Here is a 24,599-nt window from a genome sequence, read left to right on the forward strand (position 1 = left end):
TGGGCTCCATGCTCAGTACACAGTCTGCTGCTTGAGATTCCCTCTCTTCCTCAGCCCCTCCCCCAGCTCACACTGGCATGTGTATGCTCTCTTGCTCTAAATAAATAAAATTTTCTGGGCGCCTGGGTGGCTCAGATGGTTAAGCGTCTGCCTTCGGCTTAGGTCATGATCCCAGCGTCCTGGGATCGAGTCCCGCATTGGGCTCTCTGCTCCTTGGGAGCCTGCTTCTCCCTCTGCCTCTCTCTTTCTCTGTCTCTCATGAATAAATAAATAAAATCTTTAATAAATAAATAAATAAAATTTTCCAAAAAAAATAGGAAGGAAGGAAGGAAGGAAGGAAGGAAGGAAGGAAGGAAGGAAAGAAAAAGAAAGAAAGAAAGAGAGAAAGAAGAAAGAAAGAAAGACTGCCATAAATCTCTTCTGGGGGAGTTTTATGGCCACAAAGAAGAAAGTTGGAACCAAAGTGGAATTTCACAAACTTTGCAAAATAAGTTTTACCTTCCATTAGTTCCCCCACAAGTTTACATTTCCCAATTTACTACACCTAGAAGCTCAAAACCCTTTTCCTTCGTCTTGTTATTTCTCCACAAATTTATTTCCCTTTCTTTAGATTGTACATGAGCCTCCTTGTCTGACTGCCTCTTCAGAGTTTTATTTTGTTTTTTCCTTAAGTGATGTCTAAGACCAATGTGGGGCTCGCTCTCAATGACCGCAAGATCAAGAGTTGCATGTTCCATTGACTGAGCCAGCCAGGTGTTCCAACTCTTTAGAGTTTTCTCATAGTTTCTGTGAGGCCTCCCCCCACATATACATATGAAATAAGCCGCCTTCTCCTGTTAATCTGTCTTTTGTCAGTTCAACTTAAAAGGCTTCAGTTACTGAACCTAAGAGTGTAGAGAAAAAGCTTTCCCCCCCATCAACATCAGCTAGAAGTTATAGTAGTAAATTACCAGTATAAGAAGGAACGAATAGATTGGATCATTTACATTCCCTTACTTGCTCGGATTTCTTCCTTCCTTTTTTTTTAAGATTTTATTTATCTATTTGACAGAAAGAGCACAAGCAGGAGAAGCGGGAGAGGGAAAAGCAAACTCCCCACTGAGCAGGGAGCCCAAGGTGGGATTCAATCCAAGGACACTGAGATCATGACTGGAGCCAAAGGCAGATGCTTACCTGCTTAACTGACTGAGCTACCCAGGTGCCCTGCTCAGATTTATTTCTACAACAGAATTAAAATCCAAGAAAAAAAAAGAAACACACAGGAGAAATAAGTGTGTGTTAAGGGTGACATTTCAAATCAGTAGAAAAATGACAGTTTTTCAGCAGCAAATGATGTCAGAATAACTGACTACATTTGAGAGAAAATTCAGATGGCTCCCCCATTACTCCTCTTATTCCTCTCACCAAATTGTAGGCGCTATCCAGAAGAGGAAATCCAAATGACTAACACAGGGAAGTGCCCAGCGTTTCTAATCATTAAAGAAATGCGAATTAAAACGATTTACTACTTTAGACCAGTGATGTTAGAAAGAACAGGACGTGGTTCAACTTTGTACACTGCTAATGGAAGTACAAACTTGAATGAAACTGCAGAACAGTTTGGAAGGATCTAGTGAAGCTGCAGATGTGTGTAGTGTGAAAATTGGTAACACGAAACCTCACTAAAATGGAATGGGTAGGTTTTGGCAGGGGAAGCTCTGCCCTACCACTCCTAGTCAGTTGCAGACCCAATAGGAAGAGACAGATGTGAACTTACCAGAACTTCATCTTGCAGGTGGATACTCCTATCCCAGCCTATGGAAGAGCCACTTTCTTTACCTTCCCTGCCCCGCCCACACAACAGCTCAGACAACAAGTCCCCGGAAACCAAATTCCGAATTTACTCCAATGGACTTTCAGTTTATAGCAACCTTCCCAACCTACCCCTTTTCTCCTTAAAAAAGGGTACCTCTCCTTTGTTCCCCAGACTTGCCTATGGTTTTGCCATTGCTTATTTGCCCCAGATTATAATTCTCTTTTATTCCTGAATAAATCCATCTTTTGCTGGTAAAATAACCAGTTTTTATTTTTAAGGTTAACAGTAGGTATGACCAAAAACTACTTCAGGGCATACCTTGGAAAACCTCACATATATGTGCACAGAGAGACATATAGGAATATTAAAAGCATCACTTCATAAAGTGAAAAACCAATAGTTACCTAAACACTCATTGATAGGAAAATAGATGAATATACTATTATATTCATATGATGAAATGTTATACAAAGGTGAAAATGTATGAATGATAGGTAAATACAGCAACATGAGCAGATTTCAAAAACAATGTTGAATTTTTAAAGAACAAACGACAAACAAAAAGTAAAACTTTACACAAAGTTTAAAAAACACATTAAGATACCATGTATTGTTTCTTTCAGCAGTTTTATTGAGATCTAAAGTGACTTACAATGAACTGCACATATATAAAGTGTACAATTTAATGAGTTTTGTTTTATTATATACTCCTGAAACTATCACTACAATCAAAATAATGAACATACCCATTGCACACAGAAGTTCTCTTGGGCTCAGGGCACCTGCGTGGCTCAGTTGGTTAAGTGTCTGCTCAGTTCACGATCTCAGGGTCCTGGGTTCTGCGTCAGACTTCCCTGCTCATGGGTGACTCTACTTCTCCCTCTCCCTCTGCACCTCCTTCCTTCTCGCGCTCGCTCTCTCTCAAATAAATAAAATCTTTAAAAAAATTATTAAAAAAAAGTTCTCTTGGGCCAGTTTATAATCTATTCTTGTCTCTTCCCTCTGTGGCACATCCCCAGGAAACCTCTGATTATTTTGTCATAAAGATTCATTTGCATTTTCTAGCACTTTTTTCACTCAGCATCACTATTTAGAGATCTATCCATATTGTTGCATCAATTGTTCATTTTTAAATTGCCAACTAACATTCCATTACACGCCATGATTTGTTTATCTGTTCACCCGTTGATGGACATTTGAGCTGTTTCCAGTTTGGTGCTATTACAAAGAAAGCTACTATCTTACCAATCCTGTGCAAGTTTTCATGTGAACATAAACTCACATTTCTCTAGGAGTGGGACTGAATCATGTGGAAGGTGAAGCCTTAAAGTCTTTAAAAACTTGGCAAAATATTTTCCAAAATAGTTATTTTACATATCTGATCAAATCTTTTGTTCATGTTTTAACTGGGTCGTCTCAACATTATTGTGTTGTAAGAATTATATATTTATTCTAGATACAAATACTTTGTCAGATACATGTTTTAAAAATACTTTCTCCCAATCTGTGACTGAACTTTTCATTCTTAAGTGTCTTTTAAAGAGTAGAAGTTTTAAATTTTCATGAAGTCAAATTTATCAATTTTTCTTTTATAGTTTATGCATTTTATTTTAGTTTATGCTTTAAGAAATTTTTGCTTAACCCCAAATCACTAAGATTTTCTCCTATGTTTTCTTCTAGAAGATTTATAATTTTAGCTCTTATAGTTAGGATATTTATTATGATCAATCTTGAATAATATTGTCATGTGGTATGAAATAATGACTGAGACTTTTTTTGCATATGGCTGATTGTCCATCATCATTCACTGAAAATATTATAATTTCCTCTTTGAAGTCCCTTGGTATCTTTGTCAAAAATTAGTTGTCCACTGGATATCCACACACAAAAGAATGAAGTTGGACAGCTATCTCACATCATGTACAAACATTTACTCAAATGAATTAAAGCTTTGGTATGTCTGAAATAGTCGTTATTTCACTTTCATTCCTGAAATGTATATTTACCGTATATAGAATTTTAGGTGGCTATGGTGTTTCTTTCAGCATTTTAAAGGTGTTGCCTCATTGTCTTCTGGTTCTCATTCCTTCCAATGAGAAATCTGTTGTCATTCCTACCTTCATTTTTCTGTACATGTCTTGTTTTTCTGGCTGCTTTTAAGTTTTTTCCTTATCACTGATATATATGTAATTATATATATCAATATAATATATTTATATATTTTTATCAGCAATATAATTATCAGGTACCTTGGTGGTTGTTTTCTAGTTTATTCTGCTTGGGGCTTATTGTGGTTCTTGGACATAGGAGTTAATCATTTTAATTAAATTTGGAAAAATTTCATCCATTAGTTCTTCAAAATTTCTTTTCCCATCATCTCTCCTTTCTGGGAATGCAATTATATCTAATGTTAGGATACTTGTTGTTGTTCTACAGCTCACTGATATATTTTTTCCCTGTCTTTCCTCTGTTTCATTTTAGATGGTTTCTATTAAGGCTTTAAGTTTGTTAATCTTTTTCTACAGTGTATAACTTGTTGGTAATGTTATCCATACCATTTTCTTTTCAAACATTATATTTTTCACCTCTAGACATTTATTTGCAGTTTTGTTTGTTGTCTTTTAGATTAGCAAAGTTTTTAACTGTGGTGAAACACCTAACATAAAATTTACCATCTTAACCATTTGTATGTGTACAGTTCAGTAGGGTTAAGTATATTTACATTGTTGGGCAATAGATTTTTTTAACATCTTTCGTATCTCCTTAAAATGCTCATCCTTCCTCCTTCTTGGACATATGAAAGATACTTATTCTAACTGTTTAAACATTCTTGCCAACTATTTCTTTTTTTTAAATATTTTATTTATTTTTTGACAGAGAGAGAGAGAGATAACAAGAGAGGGAACACAAGCAGGGGGAGTGGAAGAGGGAGAAGCAGGCCCTCCCCCCGCCGCAGAGCAGGGAGCCCCATGCGGGGCTCAATCCCAGGACCCTGGTTTCATGACCTGAGCCGAAGGCAGGCACTTAACGACTGAGCCACTCAGGTGCCCCTTGCCAACTATTTCTATCATCTCTGTCATTTCTGGATCTATTTATATTGATTGGTTTTTAAATTTCGTTTCTTTCTTGCCTCTTTGCATATCTGGTAATTTTTTTTTTTTTTTTTTTTTACAAAATGCCAAATATTATGGATTTTACTTTTGTTATTTTGTTAGTTGTTGGAGTTTCTGCATTTTTTTACCTAAAATATTTTTAGTCTTTGTTTTGGAATGCAATTAAGTCACTTGTTCAGTTGGTATGTTTGAGGCTTGCTTTTTTGCTTTGCTAGTTGGGTCCACTACAGTGTAGGACTAATTCAGTCCCAACACTTAGGCAATACCATTTTGAGAAAGTCCTTGTGGGAGGAGATTTGTGTGTGTGTGTGTGTGTGTGTGCTAGTGATAACATAAAGTTTTCCTAGCCCTGTCTGAGTTCAGGAAAGGCTCTGCTTGAATCTTTCTCCTGTTTTCTTACTGGTCTTAAGTAGTTTCTTCAAACATACGTGTGACCAATACTCATTTGGAGCTCTCCCTGTTCAGCTTTCTCTTCTCTCATACTTGATTCTATAAATGCTAGTGGGCTTTCCCTGTACGAACTCTGTCTCTTCACCTCTGGGAGATCCGGGGGCTCTATTTGGGTACTTCCTCCCTGCAAATTCTTTCTAGGCTATACGTTGGAGCAATAACATAGTTCAAATCTTTTGTTTCATTTTCCTCAGAGAAGTGCCTTTTGTCTAATATCTGAAAACCATTATGCTGTGTATTTTGTCTGGTTGCTTAGTTGTATGTGCTGGGAGGATAAATCTTGTTCTTTTTTAAAATTATTATTCAGTTGTTTTTACCCCATCATTTCCAGTAGCCAAAATCTCAAAATATTATATATTGATAATGGATATATAGAGATATAGTAAAAGTACAAAGAAATGCATAGGAAGGATAACTTCTAAATTCAGAATAGTGACTACTTCTGGGGAAGCTTGCAGAAAGAGGAATGTGACTATAAAAAGAGACAACTATATATATATACTATTTTATTTCATAAGGTGGGTGGTGTGTACATAGGTATTCAGCTTACTGTTATATTTAACATCAGTCTTGAAATATTTCACAATAGAAAGAGTTCAAACAGGACAAAGGGTTAAGGTCTTTTTTTTTTTTTAAGACAAAGAAACCATGAAAAAATTAGAAGAAACAACATGTATGTCTTAGTGGCATCTATAACCTTGAATGAACCTTTTGTTCTCTTTCCAAATGTATGTGTAATATGCAAGAAATACTCTTGAAATTAAATAGTCATAAAAAATCAATGAACCAATCTTGTGCCCATTTATTTGATTTTTGCTCTGAAATGTTGGTATGGAGAGTATACATATTTCCAGACTGTTCTTGACTTTTAGAATAGTTTAAGGCAGCTTGACTGAAGCTGAGCAAACTGGAATCATTAGTAGGGAGAATTAGGTAACATTCTATGGGCTCATTCTTCCAGCTCTATAAAATAGTAGGAAACCATTTCCTCAGTCTTAGGATTGGATACCAGCAAGATTTGGAAAGTCTCACCAAACCATCTTCTGTTTCTATTCTACACCTACAGAGGGACCAGACCTAACAATACCATGGCATTTATAGTTGTAGGAGAATTCTTGCTACTACCAAGCATGCATCTGTGCCTTTCCCTCTTTTTTATTTTCTTTTGTGAACATGAAAGCCTATGGTAGTTGTTAACGTTTTTTTCAAATATTTCTGGGGGTGCCTGAATGGTTCAGTTTGTTGGGCATCCAACTCTTGATTTCGGCTCAGGTCGTGATCTTGGGGTCTGGGATTGAGTCTCGAGTTGGGCTCCACACTCAGTTCAGAGTCTGCTGGAGACTTTTTTCTCTCCTTTCCTTCTGCCCCTCCCTCCGCTCATGCTATAAATAAATAAATAACAAATGTTTATGATTCTCTATGTTCTAGGACATGGTCAGATTGCACTTCCCAGATTTTTGTTTTGGGTGAGGTCATGTGAGTAGTTCCAGTCATGCATCAATAGGTGGAAGAGACAAGTATCACTTCCAGACTAGAGTTTTCCATTCCTGGTGTGAGACCCTCCAGAATCCTCTTTCCATTTGTCACAGCAACCTGCAAGTTTCAGGATGTGACTGCTGTCTCACCCTGAGTCCTAGAATTACATAGATAAGGAGCAGAGACCCCAGCTGATCTTCAGTAAGATTATAATATAACCAAGAAATAAACCTTTGCTTAGAAATGTTAAAAATTCTTTTGTGTCATTCAGTTCAAGTGTCCCTTCAGAAAGGCAATTTTTGAGCATTCAGTCTAAAAGACACCACAAATACCAGTTAATCTGTAACACAATCCCCTGTTTAATTGTCTCCATGGTACTCCTTATTCTCAGAAATAGTTTTATTTATTTGTACTTATATATTGTATTCCCCCTCAAAAACCCCAGAATACTCCATAAGTCGCCTATTTCATTCACTGAAGTATACCCAGCACTTTGAGGATAGAGTGACAAGAAGGAATCAGATCAGCCTGATTCTCATAGGCCATGGTAAGACGTTTGTATTTTACTCAGGTGCAATGTAAAGCCACTGAAAAGTAATGACATTCTGACTACTTTTGGAGAATGGACTGAAGGGGGTGGCAGTGGAAGTAAAAAGAGATCATCAGTAGACTGTAGCATTATTCTAGGCAAGATGGTGGTGGGTTGAATCATCATGGTGTTTGTGGGTCAAAGAGATTGGTCTTGTTAATGTGGGAGATACAGAAATAGGCATAAAGAATGACTCTGAGGTTCTTGGCTTTAATAACAAGGGAAATGGAGGTACCATTTTTGAGGTGGGGAATATAAGGGAAAAGAAGTTTGGGGGAGATTGTGGCAGAGAGTTGGAAATCTAGAATCCCCTTTTGACATCTTAGTCAAGGTATCAATTAAGCAGCTGGATACATACAAGTTGAACTCATATTTGAGATGCAGATATAAATCTGAGAATTTATAAACCATTTAAGATCACCTTGAGAGAATATCTGCATAGAAAATATAAATTTAAACATTTAGAGGGCAGATAGTTTAGGAGGACCCAGTAAAAGTGAAAAAGATCAAACAGGATGGAAGAAGAAAACCAAAAATGTGGGCTATCCAGAAAACCAAACAAAGAAAGTATTTCAAGGACAAAGTGGTCAACTGCTTTGAATGCTTCTAAGCACTCATTTTTAAAAAAAAATATTTATTTATTTGAGAGAGAGAGAAGAAACACAAGCAGGAGGAGAAGAGGGAGTGGAAGAGAGAATCTCATGCAGACTCTGCCTGACTCGGGGCTAGATCCTGGGACCCTGAGATCATGACCTGAGCCGAAACCAATAGTTGGGTGCTTAAAACAACTGCGCCACCCAGGTGCCACAGCACTCATTTAAGAGAACAGAGAATTTCAATTTTTTCAGCGTTATTGAGGTATAATTAATATATAGAGGATGTATGCAATGATAGGAAGGATTTTAAATTTAGCAGCGGGATGTGGAAAAATGCCTTACCTCATGACTTCTTTTTTTGAAGTAGAAGGGAAAATCATTGGCCGAGAAAGAAGGTACAAAATAGTCATTGTGGAGAGTGAAAAAGTAAGTTTTCTAGAACACTGGAATAAGATGACCAATTTGGGGTCTGTGATCTTGAATTTAAAGAAAGCCTGTCAACCTGAAAGCCAGTTCTTTGTGGCCCTGAAAGAGAGAAATACTGAAAATTGCTCTAGAGAGAGAGCAAGTACAGTAATTGTGGCTTCTTGTTTATATCCATGACAATGTTAAAGAAAATATATGGCTAAAAGAAGTTATAAGTAGAGGGGGCAAAAAGGTGTGAGAGGTTAGATGTGTCAGTATCTTCATCTTACATAGAGTGAGAAGCTACTGTATACTTTTGATAGTTGAAAATTCAAGAAATAGATATTTAAGTACACACATTATTTAAATTACACATTTACTGGGGCACCTGGGTGGCACAGTCAGTTAAGTGTCCGACTCTTGGTTTCCGCTCAGGTCATGATTTCAGGGTCCTGGGATCAAGCCCCAAATCAGGCTCCACACTCAGCGTGGAGTCTGCTTGAGAGTCTCTCTCTCTTTGCCCCTCCCGCTCATGCTCGCTCTCTTTCTCTCTAATAAATAAAATCTTTTTTTTTTTTTTAAGATTTTATTCATTTATCTGACAGGACACAGCGAGAGAGGGAACACAAGCAGGGGGAATGGGAGAGGGAGAAGCAGTCTTCCCACTGAGCCAGGACCCCGGGATCATGACCTGAGCTGAAGGCAGACGCCCAACAACCGAGCCACCTAGGCACCACTCTAATAAATAAAATCTTAAAAAAGAATTACACATTTACCATGAGAGCACTGAAATACTAGAAAGTAGTTTAAATGATCTAAATCTTCATCTATCTTAAAGACAGGTGAATATACAATGTCAAAAATTGATCAATTAGTGATAGAGATATTTTAAATTATAAATATGGAGGCAATCACCAGATGAAATAAAAACAGAAAGTTAAAAGTGATTGCCTATGGTTTCTCATTAGAGACTCTACTATTTGATTTTTCTCATAACAAATGTATGCCTTACTATACTTTAATAAAATTAAAACAAAAACTATTTAAGTGTGAATGAAGATCTATGTCTGGACCAACCTTTGTTAAAAGTAGGTAGGTTTATCAAAGTGACATTTTTTTCTATCCCCTTCCCATGCCCTCTTCTTATCCCTCTGGGTACTGTTTCCTCCCAATATCAAAGGGATATACTGCTCTCCTGCCCTGACTTCCTCCCCTCTTCACTAAGGAAAATCTCGTCTCCAGTTGTTTTCTGGTTCTCAACTTTGGTAAACACAAAATAAGCCTATTCTTGGGCTCATTCTAAAAATGACTTGTTCATGGCTCATGGTACAAATCAGTAATAATCTAATAACTGAAATTCTTTTCCTCCTGTTTCCATCCCCGCCAAAATATTCTTTAACGTGTGATCTCATTTAGGAAGAGAGTTTTATGTGCATGTTTTTATTTTGTTGCTTTTTAATCTCAGAAACAAAGGTAAGTTAAGTGGATCAGACTCTTCACTTCATAGTATATTACATTATGGTTCATATAAAGTACCTTGCATGATGAATTTATCCCATTTTATTTTCACCCCCTACTCTTATTCTCTACTCACTTGGAGAATTTTCATTTTAAATGAGTTCAAAGGCATTAATCTGTATTGGACTGTTAAAGGCACTTGGATAAGTGGGGGGAAGATTATTTAGAAGTGTGGGAAAAAGGCCTTCCCAAGGGATTTCAAATTATACCATCTTTCAAGGGTTCATTTCATTCTTTTTATATAATGATTCAGTAGTCATTATTAACCGAGGCTGGAATTAGGATAGTTATTGAGATGTTTTCTTATTACAAGGTCTACTTAAAGATATAAACAGGGTATAGTGTAATATCCCAATCATGCAGGTGCTTAAGAAACTATAGAAATGATTCCTGAAAGTATAGTCTTGCAGGTGCTTAACAAATGTTCTCATACAATAATGATGCTGCAAAACTTATATAGGCTTGAGGTAAGGATGAATGACTTACTTACTACACAACCTTAATTTATGTTTTTTACAACACAGATGATACTCATCAAATTGACAGTTTTATATGCTTCATCAACATGTTGGATATGGGATAAACAGGTAGCCTACAATTAATGACAATTATTTCCACTACCAACTGATGCCTAATAATAACATTATGTAACCTACACAATGAAGAACATCTACTTCCAAGAAATGCAGCACATTGTTTTATGTTTCCTGTATCTCATTTATTCAACAAAAGTTTTTGTCTGATTAAAAAATGTTATTAGTATTAATACTCATCCAGAAATTCATTACTTAATGCAAGCAATGATTTTCTAGGTAGAGAAAAAAATTATGATTAGGGCATGTTGTGCAACATATTTTTCAATTTTCTTCCCAGAAGTATATGAAATTTCTAACAAAAAATGATGAAATATATTGAATTGAAACCTTTACAGTCAGGAACTAGCTTTATTTTTTTTCCTGTATTTTCTTTTGTACTTCCATATAGAGTCTGTACTGTGTATTGTTTTATAGTCATATTTGTATTTTTCTTTAAATTTATTTTCATTTAAAAAAAGATTTTATTTTTTTGAGAGAGAGAGAGAGAGAATGAGCAGGGGAGGGGAAGGTGGAGGGGAAGAGGGAGAGGGAAAAGTAGACTCCCTGCTGAGCAGGGAGCCTACCTGAGGCTCAATCCCAGGACCCTGGGATTATGACCTGAGCAGAAGGAAGAGGTTTAACCAACTGAGCTACCCCGGTGCTCCTTTACCTTTTAAAAAATACTCAATTTGGGGGCGCCTGGGTGGCTCAGTTGGTTGAGCGACTGCCTTCGGCTCAGGTCATGATCCTGGAGTCCCGGGATCGAGTCCCGCATCGGGCTCCCTGCTCGGCAGGGAGCCTGCTTCTCCCTCTGACCCTCCCCCCTCTCATGTGCTCTCTGTCTCTCTCATTCTCTCTGTCTCAAATAAATAAATAAAATCTTTAAAAAAAAAAAAAAAAAAAAAAATACTCAATTTGGGGGCACCTGGCTGGCTTAGTTGGTGGAGCCAGCAACTCTTGATCTCAGGATTGTGGATCCAGCCCCATGTTCGGTGTAGAGATTACTTACAAATAAAATCTTTACAAAAATACTCAATTTTGTTAAATTTCCTCTCCTAGATTTAAAAAAACCTGGGAGCAAGATCCTATTTGACTTCATCTATGTATATTTCTTAGTAACAAGTTAGTGACTTGCTCATAAATATTGCTTAAAGGAATAAATGCACCTTCTTTCTTTTATATTTGATTTAAAATAACTTCAAAAAGGTTTAGTCAAACATAGTAGGAACCTCAAAAAGTTTATTTCTCACCTTCACTATTTGTATCACTAACAGGAATCAGGAAGAACAACTCCACAGCAAGACAGTGAAATGTAAAAAGAGTAAAAGAAAGAAAAAGGAATATGGTCTTCTATATTATACTCCCTTAAGGCAAAAATAGGGAAGCTGATATTTTTTGAGTGAAAATAATGGTATGTGTTTTGTGCTGTAGATATTCAATTTTATATTTAAAAAAAAATACTACTTCGTAAGGCAGTATAAGTGAATCCTGGCTCTGCAGTTCGTTGTCAGACCTTGGTCCAACTACTTGACTTTGCCGAGCCTTACCTTCTCGGACTGTAAAAAATACAAACATCTACCTCTAGGTCTGATGGTTTAGAGAAATTAATCAGGCTGACTCAACGCATCTGACATATACAGAGCGCCCATAGGCGCTAACATTATTAAGTGAACTAAGTGTAGTTATCTCAGTGGTTCCGGCAAAGCAATAGCTGTAGATACACAGGGAAGAGAACGCATAGTTTTGAGTCTTTTTCACAGGTTGGTATTAGCCAGGCATTTTCTTTTTTTAAAGATTTATTTATTCGAGAGAGAGAGAGGACTCGCGCTCAAGTGGGGGAAGGGGCAGAGGGAGAGAGAAAATCAAGCAGACACCCCGCTAAGCACGGAGCCCAAGGTGGGGTGGGGGGAGGTGCTCATCCCAGGACCCGGATTTCGTGACCTGAGCCAAAACCACCAGTCCCGTGCTCCACCTACAGAGCCACCCAGGCGCCCCCAGTCAGGCATTTAAAAAGCTGGACCCTGGGTATTATTTTCGTATCTCATGGCGTGTAATTAAACGAAGCTCAAAACTAATGGTTTAGCGCTCGCGTTATTTTATTCCGGGCTCTACGTGGAGCTCAGAGAACACACTGCCTCATAAGGACTACAAGACCCCAGGACAAAACATGTCAGGCCAAACACTGACTCAGATTCCCTACCGCACAGCGTTTTCCCAATGCGTGCTTTTATGAAGCGGGAGAAAACGTTCTACGTTCAGAGACGGGGTCAACGCACGACCTCTAACTATGCTCACATCCCCAGTGAACTAAAAACAAGAGAAAAATGTTGAGGTACACCGAGACAACAATGTAGAAAAATTTCCGACGCTATCGGGTTACTCCTGGACACAGGCGCGCCCCGCGACAGAAAGTTCAGCCGTTCCTGCGGTACGACAGGGCCGGTGCCGCGGCCGTAAAGCAGCGCCGAGAGACCACGTGGGCTCTGAGGCCATCCCCGGCGCCCTTGGAGGGTCTTGGCTCTGCGGGTAATGACCGGTCCCTTGCAGGGCGGTGGGGCAAGGGCCCTGGACCTGCTCCGGGCCCTGCCCCGTGTGAGCTTGGCCAACCTAAAGCCGAATCCAGGCTCCAGGAAACTGGTAAATAGCTGGTGGCGGTGCGGGGAAACGCTGGGGGATGGGGCGATGGAAGCGGCCATTCACTCCCCGTCGTTTTCGGGGACACCTTTTGCCAGAAGTGTGTTGGGATGAACTAGGGTTGCCGAGCCCTTGTTCTCCTTAACTGCACGGAGGAGAGTCTTCCCATATGGTCCCGATTCTTAGTAAGTTTTATATCTTAAAGCGTAATTATGTTAGGGCGGAGGAGTGAAGTCACAGAAACTACAAAATGATAGTCTCAGTGAAAATTGTATTTAAAATGAAGCACTCTCTCAGTATTTTTATTTTCGTGGGAAAGATTTTAATTGATTATGATAGATGTCTCCTCTGCAAATCACTGAATACAGCTAGAAAAGCTGTTGATATACTGTCATATTACTTATTTATCTAATTTTTGAAAGATTTTATTTTTAAGTAATCTCTACACCCATTTGTGGGGGCTCTGATTTACAACCCTGAGATCAGGAGTCGCTTACTTGGCCCACTGAACCAGCCAGGCACGGGGATATACTGTCATTTTAAGAAATCAGTTCCTTGTTTTCAAGAAGTGAAAGGAAGTTAATTTAAGAAAAATACTTTCTTTACAGATTTGTAAATGTTTTTACAAATTAATGCATAACGCTAATGTATTTACAATTCCAAAATAAATGTTCCGGAATATGGTATAAACCTTGTTTGTTGGGGATGTTTGATTCTAGGATTTTTTTCAATTCCAGTCCATCACAGAATCCACTTTGCCTTTGAAACACAGCTTGGACTTCACAGTTAGAAGAATTCACTACATCTTCAGAGGCAAAGATGCTAATTTAAGAGTGTTTGGGGGTTAGAGCAACTAGAACAGTGCTTGACATATAGTAGTGTTAGCCAGTACTGGTTGGTTGGATAAATGAATGGCATCACAAAAAATATACAGCGAAAAGATGAAATATAATTTTTAAAAAATGCACCTGCAGATCATAAAACTCTCTTCTGTCCTAGGAAAGACGGCGAAGAGGTCGGAGAAGAGGTAGAAAATGTGGCCGAGGCCATAAGGGAGAGCGTCAGAGAGGAACCCGGCCCAGACTGGGCTTTGAGGGAGGCCAGACTCCATTTTACATTCGAATCCCAAAATATGGGTTTAATGAAGGTCATAGGTAAGGTTGCTTTGCTTTCTAAAGTAAAAATCTCTAATTTTCACTGACAGTCACCTAAAAAAGTAGCGTGGTAGAAATTTGAATTCACTCTGAAGCAAACTTTTGTTGCTGCTTCTCTGAAACATTTTTGGTAATGAAATTTAGGCTGGATTAGTAGGCAAAAAAGTCCAGACTTTGTACTCATACCTGCAAATGGAGATAATAATGCCTGCTCTTATGGTTGGTTAGAGGCTGAGCAATAATATATATGAAAATCTGGACAATTATAGTCACTTAGTAAAGGAAAACTATCTTGTTACTTTGAGCTCCATTAATGCATCATTTAAATAAAGGGTTACATTTTTGACATATTTGTTTAAGTGAGTGAAGTAAATGCTTAGGCAAATTATTTTAATGACATGAAGTACTAGTTTTGTTTCATTAGCACAAGTCAAGCAATATTATGTTTCTGTTGTACTCAGGAGAGTTTTATTTTGTTAAGTCACCTAAATTGATGGAGGAAAATACAGGACAGAGCTTTGAGTTGATTTGAAGCATTTACAGGAAGATAAGCTTGACTGAGTTTTCCAATTATTACTTTGTTTTGTAGCTTCAGACGCCAGTATCAGCCTTTGAGTCTCAATAGATTGCAGTATCTTATTGATTTGGGTCGAGTGGATCCTACTCAACCTATTGACTTAACTCAGCTGGTCAATGGAAGAGGTGTGACCATCCAGCCACTTAAAAGGGATTATGGTGTCCAGCTGGTAGAGGAGGTAAGTCTGGACTACATTTTTTAGTGTTACATAGAAGGCTATATCTGAATTCCATATAATCAACACTCTGCCTTTGTAATTTTTATTTCTTTTGAGTTGTCATATAACCATTACATAGTGGCCATTAATTGTGTTATAGTCAGTTGTAGTTTGAGGAAGTTGGCATGCTGTATTGAGGGGCCTTTGTATCCTGGTTCTGGGGTGCTCTTCAGTGTATCCATTCATCTTGCTCCCTCACTCCCTTTGATACTCTGCTTGAATGTCTTATCAGGAAGATCTTTTTTGACATCCTTTTATAAAAGAATACTCACCGCCCCCCCCGCCCCACCAACAGTCATACTCTTGTCTGCTTTAACCTGCCCAAAGTATTTTTCTTTGAATATATGAACACCTGACCTTTATTACCAAGTAGTACATTTATTTTTTCACTCTCTCCTTCACTATAATGTAAGTTCTTTGAGGACAAATACTTTGGTTCATTGCTATATTTTCAGTATTGGAAGTATTGGCTCATGATAATTAGTTATGGAGAAAAGGAATGAATCAAATCCAATTCCAGTTGCAGCAAAGTTTTCTATTTATAGAAATTGGCCAAGAGTTTCATCAACAATTAAACTTGTTCATTAATACTTTTGTTTCTTGTCAGTAATACAGCTATGTAAGTAACTTAGTGTCCACTAGAGGGAAGCATGTGTTTATGGAAAAAACCTTTTAGATTCCTTTAAAAAAGTGAACCTCATGGATAAAAGTTTTCCAAATAAAATGATTTGAAAAGAGAATACAAAATACACTTTCAAGTCTCCTGTATTCTATTCTGGGTATATAAGGGAATACACATGTAAATTAATATGGAAAAATCTTTGACTTTATCAGCCAATAGATGGCACATTCCAACAGTTTTCAGGCATATGTCTATATTAAATGAGGAAAATAATCCTGAAAACTACACCAGGGCAACAGTTGAGTAAGTACAGTTAATTACACATCATTTGTAGCTCTGTAAATTGGTTGACCTTTTCTGGATTTCAGATTTGTAATAAGTAATGGGTAGTAAGATTGTTTTAATCCTTCAGCACAAAATTACCAATTTTGGAATATATGTTTTCAAGGAATAATAAAATAAAAGAAACCTATCTGATACAAAGACATTCCTAAAAATGCTATTTATAATACTGAAAATGCTGGAACTAACTCTACTGCCCAAGAATAGGGAAATAGTTGGGCAATCTGGAATAGTAATTAAAATTCACAAATAATATGGCAAGACCTTATTGAGTCAAAGTTGCCGTTGATTATAAAAATGTAGACCAGTTTCATAGATGGAAAAAATGTGAGAAAATGTGTCTTAGAATTGATGGAATATTTTTGAAATACATGAAAACTTAATAAAAGGAACTTGATTAGGAGCCAGCTTGTTTCAACCACACCAAAATAGCAGAAAAATTCTATCACTACAAAAAGAATGGTAATACCAGCATCTTTTAATTCAGAATCTGTTTTGAATTAAGAGTAAAATGTAGTACATCCTAATAAAAGTGACCAAAAACAGAACTTTAGAAAGTTCAGTTCTACATTTTTTAGTATTGACTATACTAGGGAAAAGTAGACTTATATTTTTGTCCTTTTAGAGGCTGTAATAAAATCAGTAGTAAATGTAAAGTGAACCTCTGTTGTGCTCTTCTGCCTTTTTTCCTAGAGTGGGCTGATCCCTCCAAGGTCAGATTTTTTTTTAAAACATTTTATTTTTAAGTAATCCCTATACCCAAAACAGGGCTCGAACTTACAACCCGAAGATCAAGAATCACATGCTCTACTGACTGAGCCAGTGAGGTGCCCCTGTTGTCAGATATGTTGTTCTCCCGAAGGTTCCAGCACGTTTGTCCCCTTGTTAACAACCTCTTGGTCTTTTGCTAACTTAAGGATAAGGAAGATAAGTTTTTTTCCATCTCAATATGGCAGAATGTTGTGTTTAAGAACACAGGTGTTGTGACTAGACTCCCTGGGTTAGAATCCTAGCTGTGTGAGGGGCACCTGGGTAGTGCAGTCTGTTAAGCCTCCTGACTCTTGGTTTTGGCTTGGGTCCTCCTGGTCTTGGGGTCGTGGGATTGAGCCCTGTGTGGGGCTTGGCGCTCAGTACAGAGTCTGCTCAAGACTCTCTTTAAAATAAATAAATAAATCTTAAAAAAAAAATCCTAGCTGTGTGATCTTGACAAGTTACTTAACTTCTCTGTGCTTTGGTGTCCCCATCTATGAAGTTGGCATAGCAATAATTTTGTCATAGGGTTGTTAGGAGGATTAAACAGTCTACTATTAATGAAGTACTGGGGATGGATGCTTATATTGCTGTTTAATAAATATATAAAATGAAAATGTAGTCATCCCTGCTTACAGAGAATGAAAATTGGTAAAACAAAGTGGCCTAAAAGCATAAAAAAAATTGCATGTTGTTTGATAGGACCTCAATGCAGAGGTATTTAGAGTTGGAATTACTGTTGAATTATAAGCATTTTGGAGGAGAAAATACAATGTAAAAAGGAAGCTGCCATGACTACTTTTAGCCAAGCTATCTACAAACAGGCTTTGCTTTGACCTATTACAGGGTGCTGACACCTTTAAGGCAAAAGTTAATATTGAAGTACAGTTGGCTTCAGAACTAGCCATTGCTGCAATCGAAAAAAAACGGTGGTGTTGTTACTACGGCCTTCTATGACCCAAGAAGTCTAGGTAAGATGTCCTGCAGTCCCTTTCTTTCTTTTCCCTCTTTGTCTCCTACTGGCTGCCATATGAGGATTTTAAAAGTCCTCCTAGCTCTCTGACTTGGCAGTTTGGACACGTCAGTTTTCTGTTTTAGGGCTTCCTGTTAGTGGTGTGACCTCTTGTAATATACCTCAGTCAGTATGTAGAAGAAGGTTTTTTGTTTTTAAACATGGGGCTTACATATGATGTTACCTTTGTTTAGAAATTCACTAATTATTGGTAACCCAGGGATAACTTGGATTTTCAAGATGCAAATTTTTGGAAATGAAGTGTATCCATTTGCTTACTTAAGATAAATATATTTAATAAAAAAAAGTTCTTGGATTGAAGTGCTCAGCTTGGGAGTATTTAAAAATTATTAATTAAAAGAAAATCATGTATATAGCTATTATTTGTATCTCTCTTTTTTATTTAAAATTTTTTCAGAAATTCTGTGTAAACCCGTTCCATTCTTTCTGCGTGGACAACCAATTCCAAAACGAATGCTTCCGCCTGAAGCACTGGTACCGTATTATACTGATGCAAAGAATCGTGGTTACCTGGCCAATCCTGCCAAATTTCCTGAAGCAAGACTTGAGCTTGCCAAGAAGTATGGCTATATTTTACCTGATATCACTAAAGATGAACTCTTCAAAATGCTTAGTACTCGAAAGGATCCAAGGCAGATTTTCTTTGGTCTTGCCCCTGGATGGGTGGTGAATATGGCAGATAAGAAAATCCTCAAACCTACAGATGAAAATCTCATCAAGTATTATAGCTCATGAATTCCCTTCCAGGAAAGCAGAGTTGTAAAAGAGTTCTGGAAGAAAACGGACTGAAACATGCTTATTTCTCATCATCTTGTCTTGATTTGTGATTCTCTAGATGTTGATGTTAATTTTCCATGTAGCCCTATATCCATTTTTATCTAAAATTGAAATAAAAAGTGGAATAAGCAAGGGCTGCATAGGGGAACTGAATCTGTGCGGGTTTTTTCTCAAAGAAACAGACTCCCTGGTTTTCTGCCAGAGGAAGATGGTAACTTTTAGGGTATTTCTTGTTCGTTTTCTCATGATCTTCTCGTCCAGGTCTTGTGTTATCATTGTTGCAAATCAGAATGAATGTGCAGGTGGAATGGAATTGACTTTTTTTTAAAGATATTTATTTATTAGAATGAGAGCAAAAGAGATCACAGAGGGAGAGGGAGAAGCAGACTGGCCGCTGAGCAGGGAGCCCGATGTGGGGCTCGATCCCAGGACCCTGAGATCATGACCTGAGCTGAAGGCAGATGCTTAACTGACTGAGCCACCCAAGCGTCCCTGGAATGGGATTGATTGCTAAGCCTGCTCAGTCAAGGTTAAAGCAGTTGCTAATGGTGGCCCATCTTAATAGCCTCAAGGAAGCTCTGCTATCCAGTGTCAAGGTGGAAAGCTTTCAACTCTGGATTATTAAGATGTGGGGTTTGAGCTTAAGGTTTAAATACAGTAAATAAGTAGTACAGTATTTACTAGAAAAACTGAAGCAAAAATTCCAAGTGAATTCATTTTCTCAACTCATCTGATAAGAGTAGACAATGATAATTAAGCCATTAACCATCTTCTTGAAGAAGTGTTTGGATTCTGATATTTTACTTATTTCATAGATATTGGAGACCTTTGTTTTTCAGTCATTTTAAATGATTTTTGAAAAATTGTTCAGTGATTATATAAGCCATAAAAACAACTGGTAATGTGAAACTTTAACTCAGTTAATGTAAAAGTTTCAGCAGTCAGCTTATTTAGCTTTGCAAAGATGTGTTGCACCTGAACCATACAAAAGCTCACTTTATCCTGCTGCAATTAAATCTTGAATAATTCATGATAATTTTTCCACAGGAAAAATAAATTATTCCTGGCTGTTTATTTTCTTAAAATAAAAAATTTAGAAGCCTAAATGATGCAGTATTTTATTTTGTTAACTTATCTGCCATCTATATTGCTGATCTGAGATTGAATTTATAAAGTAATTTATGCACCAAGAGTATGTATATTTAAATTTCTATCCAGGATTATATAATTTGGCTTATTGAACCATTTCTTAATAAACCAGAACTTTTAAGAATCACTGTTAGGACCATCTTCTATGATAATCACGTGTGAATTTCAAGGGACAGGCAAAAATTTTAAGAACTTTTTTATTTTTCAGATACTCCAAGTGAGTTGGGTTTTTAGGATTACTTTTGGCTCCATTGATAGGAACCACAAAGCACAGTGGCTTGAATGAGATAAAGGTTTTATTTTTTTCACTGAAGTGCTGAGACCTGTTCAGAGCTGATTGCTGGCTCTGCTCCACAATCTCAGAGCCTATGGCTTCTCCCTGTGTAGCTTTCCCATCCCTAGAGTGAGTTGTACATCTTCATGATCCAAATAGGGATCAGTAAGAGCCAGCTTTTCCTAAGAAAGATTCCTGGTAGCTGCCACACAAAACTTCTGTATACATCCCATTGGCCAGAACTTGGATACAGTTCTCTTCTGCAAGGGAGCCTGAACTTTTTACTTTGGTAGCTTATGTCCTTAGCTGAAAAATTCCTTTAAGATGGGTGACTAAGAGTGGTTGTGTTGGACAACCAGCAGGGGGTTGAAACCTGTTTTGGAATTGACCAAACTTCAACCCCGAGGTTAACAGACTTAGACAACATAAAACGCAGAATTCTTAAATTCTTTAATAGTATATTCACCATTCTGGAATGCTGAGTTCGGTAAGAAGTATTTAAAGTCAATAAGTTGATTAATTCATCAACCTTGGTAAGGACAATGTTTTCAAAGGAATGATGACAAAGCACCAGAAAGTGTCCAAGGAGTCATTTACTTTTTCTCTGTGCCTGCTTTTTCTAAACATTTTAACAATAAAGCTATCTTACACTTGCCATGTTAGGTATCTAAATAGTTATATTTGAATATAATGTATGGAGGAAGAGATGATAGGTTGCAAGGAAAGGTAGCAAGGTACAAAAATTTCAAAAACACTTTTTCTGAGTATTTTCCATTAGGGTATTTAAACTTGTACCTTTATTCTTAAGCCATTTGAAATAGGGTCCATTAGAGGAGTCACTTTGCCTTTCTTAACTGTAAAATGCAATGACAATCTGTATAATCCAAGAGATGTGTAGAGTGACCTCTAAGGTCTCTTTCAGCTCTAATGCCCTGGTGATAAAGATGTTGCTTTGATGGGATGCCTGGGTGGCTCAGTTGGTTAAGCTGTTAAGTAAGTGTCTGCCTTTGGCTCAGGTCATAAACCCAGGGTCCTGTTGGGCTCCCTGTTCAGTGGGGAGTCTGCTTCTCCCTTTCCCTCTGCTCCCCTCCCCTGCTTGTGCTCTTGCTCTCTCTCAAATAAATAAAATGTTTAAAAAAAAAAAATGAAATGAACTTCCCTAGGGGCGCCTGGGTGGCTCAGTCGGTTGGGTGTCTGACTTGATTTTGGCTCAGGGTCCTGAGATCGGCTCTATCTGGCTCCAGGCTCAGCGGGGAGTCTGCTTCTCTCCTTCCCGACCTCTCTCAAATAAATAAATACATAAATCTTAAAAAAAAGAAATGAACTTCCTTAAATTTAAACACATCCTGTTCTGTATCTGGGCATGAGGTATGGAAACAAAGCCAAGAGATACCATTTTTTGTGTACCAGAGTGTGGGGACATTGCTCTAGGTAAGTTGGTGCCTCAACTTATTTGTGCTGCTGGATGTTTTCCTTTTGTGATTCAGTTCACAACTGCCCTTTTGGAGGGGCTGGTATTGCTTCAACAGGAAAAGTTTGTAATTAGAAATAATTAGAAGTTAGTCATGTAAAGATGGATTCCCTGGGCAAAAGCCCTCCAGTCTCAGAATGCACTTTTGAGGGCCCTTAGGTTCTCTTCTTCCCCTCCCCGTCCATGCACAATGACTAAGTCACCCTGAGTTAAAGATGGAAAAGGAGACAGGCAAACACAAGACTTCCTTAATTGTGGCTATGGCCTACAGGTGAAGGGAAATCGGGATAGAAGGATAGAGGGAAGAATGAAAACAGGAAACAGATGTCTGGTGATGTAATGCTTGGATAGTATACTTACTCACTGAGCCTGCGCTTAGTCACAAACAGCTGTATCCTGATCTTAATATTATAACTGTGCAGATAATTCTCAGGCCAAACAGCCACGTTCCACAAAATCTGTCCAAGGCAATCTCTAAATTGCTGTATAGCAGGGAGATACAAGTTTATTTTAATTATGTAACAACGCTGGATTCCCAGGTCCTGTCTACTGCTGGTCATTTACAAGGATTATGAGGGCAAGAACACAGTGGCAGATGCTAGTAGCTTTATCTGGTTAAGATCACATCATTTGGAAATCTTAAGTAGAAAAGCAAGAAGCCTTGCGTCTAGATTGAAGTCCTTACCTGGTGTGTGGCTTCAGCCTGTTTTCAGTATATAGGATGGCCTATTTGCATGCAAGACTATAGAAAAATTGGAGCTAATATGCATTAAAAAAGATTTTTTTTTGATACCTCAGAAATAATTACTATGGATTTCCTGTTTATTGAGTTCCCGAGTTTTCTTTTTTAAATGTTACTCTTCATTTATTGGAAAATGGAGTGGCTCTGGAATAGTAGAAAAAAATGTCAGCTAACAGCAGAGTAACCCAACTTTGTGTCAGAGAATAAAGTCTGCTAATGTTAATACAAATCCCAGACTGGCTGTGTCTCTAGATGCTTTGCTGGACAGCCATATAGTATGGTGGAAGTTAGCACAACTTTCTCTGTCATACGGGCCTGGAAACCAGGCTCCTACAACAGGCTGACATGGGTGTTCAGTTGTCTGAGGTGTGAAGCTGGGATCATAATATCCACCTCTTTTTTTTTTTTTTAAGATTTTATTTATTTTTTCATGAGAGAAAGAGAGGCAGAGGGAGAAGCAGGCTCCCTGTGGAGCAGGGAGCCCAATGTGGGACTCGATCCCAGGACACTGGGATCACAACCCGAGCCGAAGGCAGACGCTCACCTGACTGAGCCAGCCAGGTGCCCCATAATACCCATCTCTTTCTGTGCTTGGGGACTCAACCAGCTTACCTGTGGAGAGGCACCAAGCACGCAGAGCTGGTTTGCAGAGCCACCAGGAGTGGTTTACTTGGGCTCAGATCCCAGTAACATCCTTGTGGCCACGATTTAACCTCTCATGCCTCAGATTCCCCTGAAAAATGGGGGTAATGATAGATCCGAACACATGGTTACGATGAGAGTTGAAAGAAATCACTACTTGTAAAGCACTTAACACAACGCCTGGCACATAAGCGGCTGGGTTAGTGAATTCAGTTTCTTACAGTCACTCTGATGTGGGAGCCACTCTATACATGTTACTTCCTTTTCTCCTTAAGATTTTCATGTAGGGTCAGTATCTTCTTAATGAAAGGCTTGCTGAACTTTATTTGTGTCAGGATCTGCTGAAATAAGTACATTTTGAAGAGTCAGCATGGTAGGAATTAGACCGAGAACCAGGAGGATTAAGTTGAATTTCAGTGATGTAGCCACTGATTTGCTCTGCCATTAATTTATAAAAGACATCTACCTATCTGGAAAAGGTACTGAAATTGAGAGGAAAAATAAAAAATCTGGAAACTACAAAAGGGGAAGAAAAAAAAGTTTTTTTAAGATTTTATTTTTTTATTTGAGAGAGAAGAGAATGAGACAGCACGAGCTGGGGCAGTGGCAGAATCCCTACTGAGCAGGGAGCCTGACATGGGACTCAATCCCAGGACCCCAGGATCATGACCTGATCTGAAGGCAAACGCTTAACCGGCTGAGCCACCGAGGCGTCCCAAGAAAGGAATTCTTATTTCCTAAGTGAAGAGGTCAGTAGGAGCTGTTTATGTGTCATTATCGTCAGATCTCTCATTTTATAGCTTCACAGCTTTGTACTTTTGGTCTGCCTTTCTCCTCTTCCCTGCAGCCTCCATGTTTGTTGATCCGCCGGCAAACCATTTCCGCTGCAGCCCCATTCCATGGTAAAGATGATTCCATCCTCTTCAAAGAGGCTCTGTGTCCTTGGCCTGGCTAAGGCCTGGCCTCTCCAGTAAGCATTGATACCCCTTTTTTTAAAAGGTCAGGTTCATCGAGGTGTGTTTGCATCTAGTAAAGGCCTTTGGGTGTACAGCTGAATTGTAACAACTCTACAGTCCTACAACCAACACCATCACCACCACAGTGAAGACAGACTATTTCTGTCACCTTTACAGATGACTCTTGTTCTTTTGTAGTCAGTCTCTTCGTCCAAATCCTAGCAATGAGCAGCCAGTGATTTGATTCCTGTCCCTATCGTTTTGCCTTTTCTAGAATTGCCTATAGATGGAATCATACAGCTTAGAGCTTTTTGAGTCTAGCTTTCTTCACTTAGCACAATGCATTTGAAAGATTTATTCATGTTGTTGCTCCTATAGGTAGTTCTTTCCTTTTTCTTGCTGAGTAGTGTTCCATTTTATGGATGTACCACAGTTTGTTCATCTTTTTGCATCCAGGTTGTTTCCAGTTTTTAGTGGTTGTTAGTAAAGCCATTATACTTATAGATAATTTCAGATTTGTCCATGTCGATGTGCATATACGTAATTCATTCTTTTTTATTATGGAGTATGTGTTCCATTAAGAAATTTGTTTATTCATCCACCTGTTGATAGGCATTTGAATTGTTTATAGTTTTTGTCTATCAGAAGGAAAGCTGCTATGAACATTTGTGTATGAGTCTTTTCTTTTTTAAAGGTTTTATTTATTTGAGAGAGAGAAAGTGAGAGAGAGAGAGAGCACAAG

General features: G+C 38.1%; 1 protein-coding gene across 1 annotated transcript; it reads left to right on the top strand.

The window, feature by feature from the left end:
• Positions 1–13,000: 13,000 nt before the first annotated feature.
• On the top strand, positions 13,001–19,049 carry MRPL15 (mitochondrial ribosomal protein L15). The gene is given in 6 exon segments (XM_021688359.1): positions 13,001–13,154; positions 14,151–14,305; positions 14,895–15,060; positions 17,660–17,734; positions 17,736–17,784; positions 18,244–19,049. Coding segments are annotated over 6 exon segments (891 nt in total). The 5' UTR covers positions 13,001–13,046; the 3' UTR covers positions 18,582–19,049.
• The last annotated feature ends 5,550 nt before the right edge of the window (positions 19,050–24,599 follow it).

Source organism: Neomonachus schauinslandi, chromosome 4, assembly GCF_002201575.2.
Source record: "Neomonachus schauinslandi chromosome 4, ASM220157v2, whole genome shotgun sequence".
NCBI classification, from domain to species: Eukaryota; Metazoa; Chordata; class Mammalia; order Carnivora; family Phocidae; genus Neomonachus; species Neomonachus schauinslandi.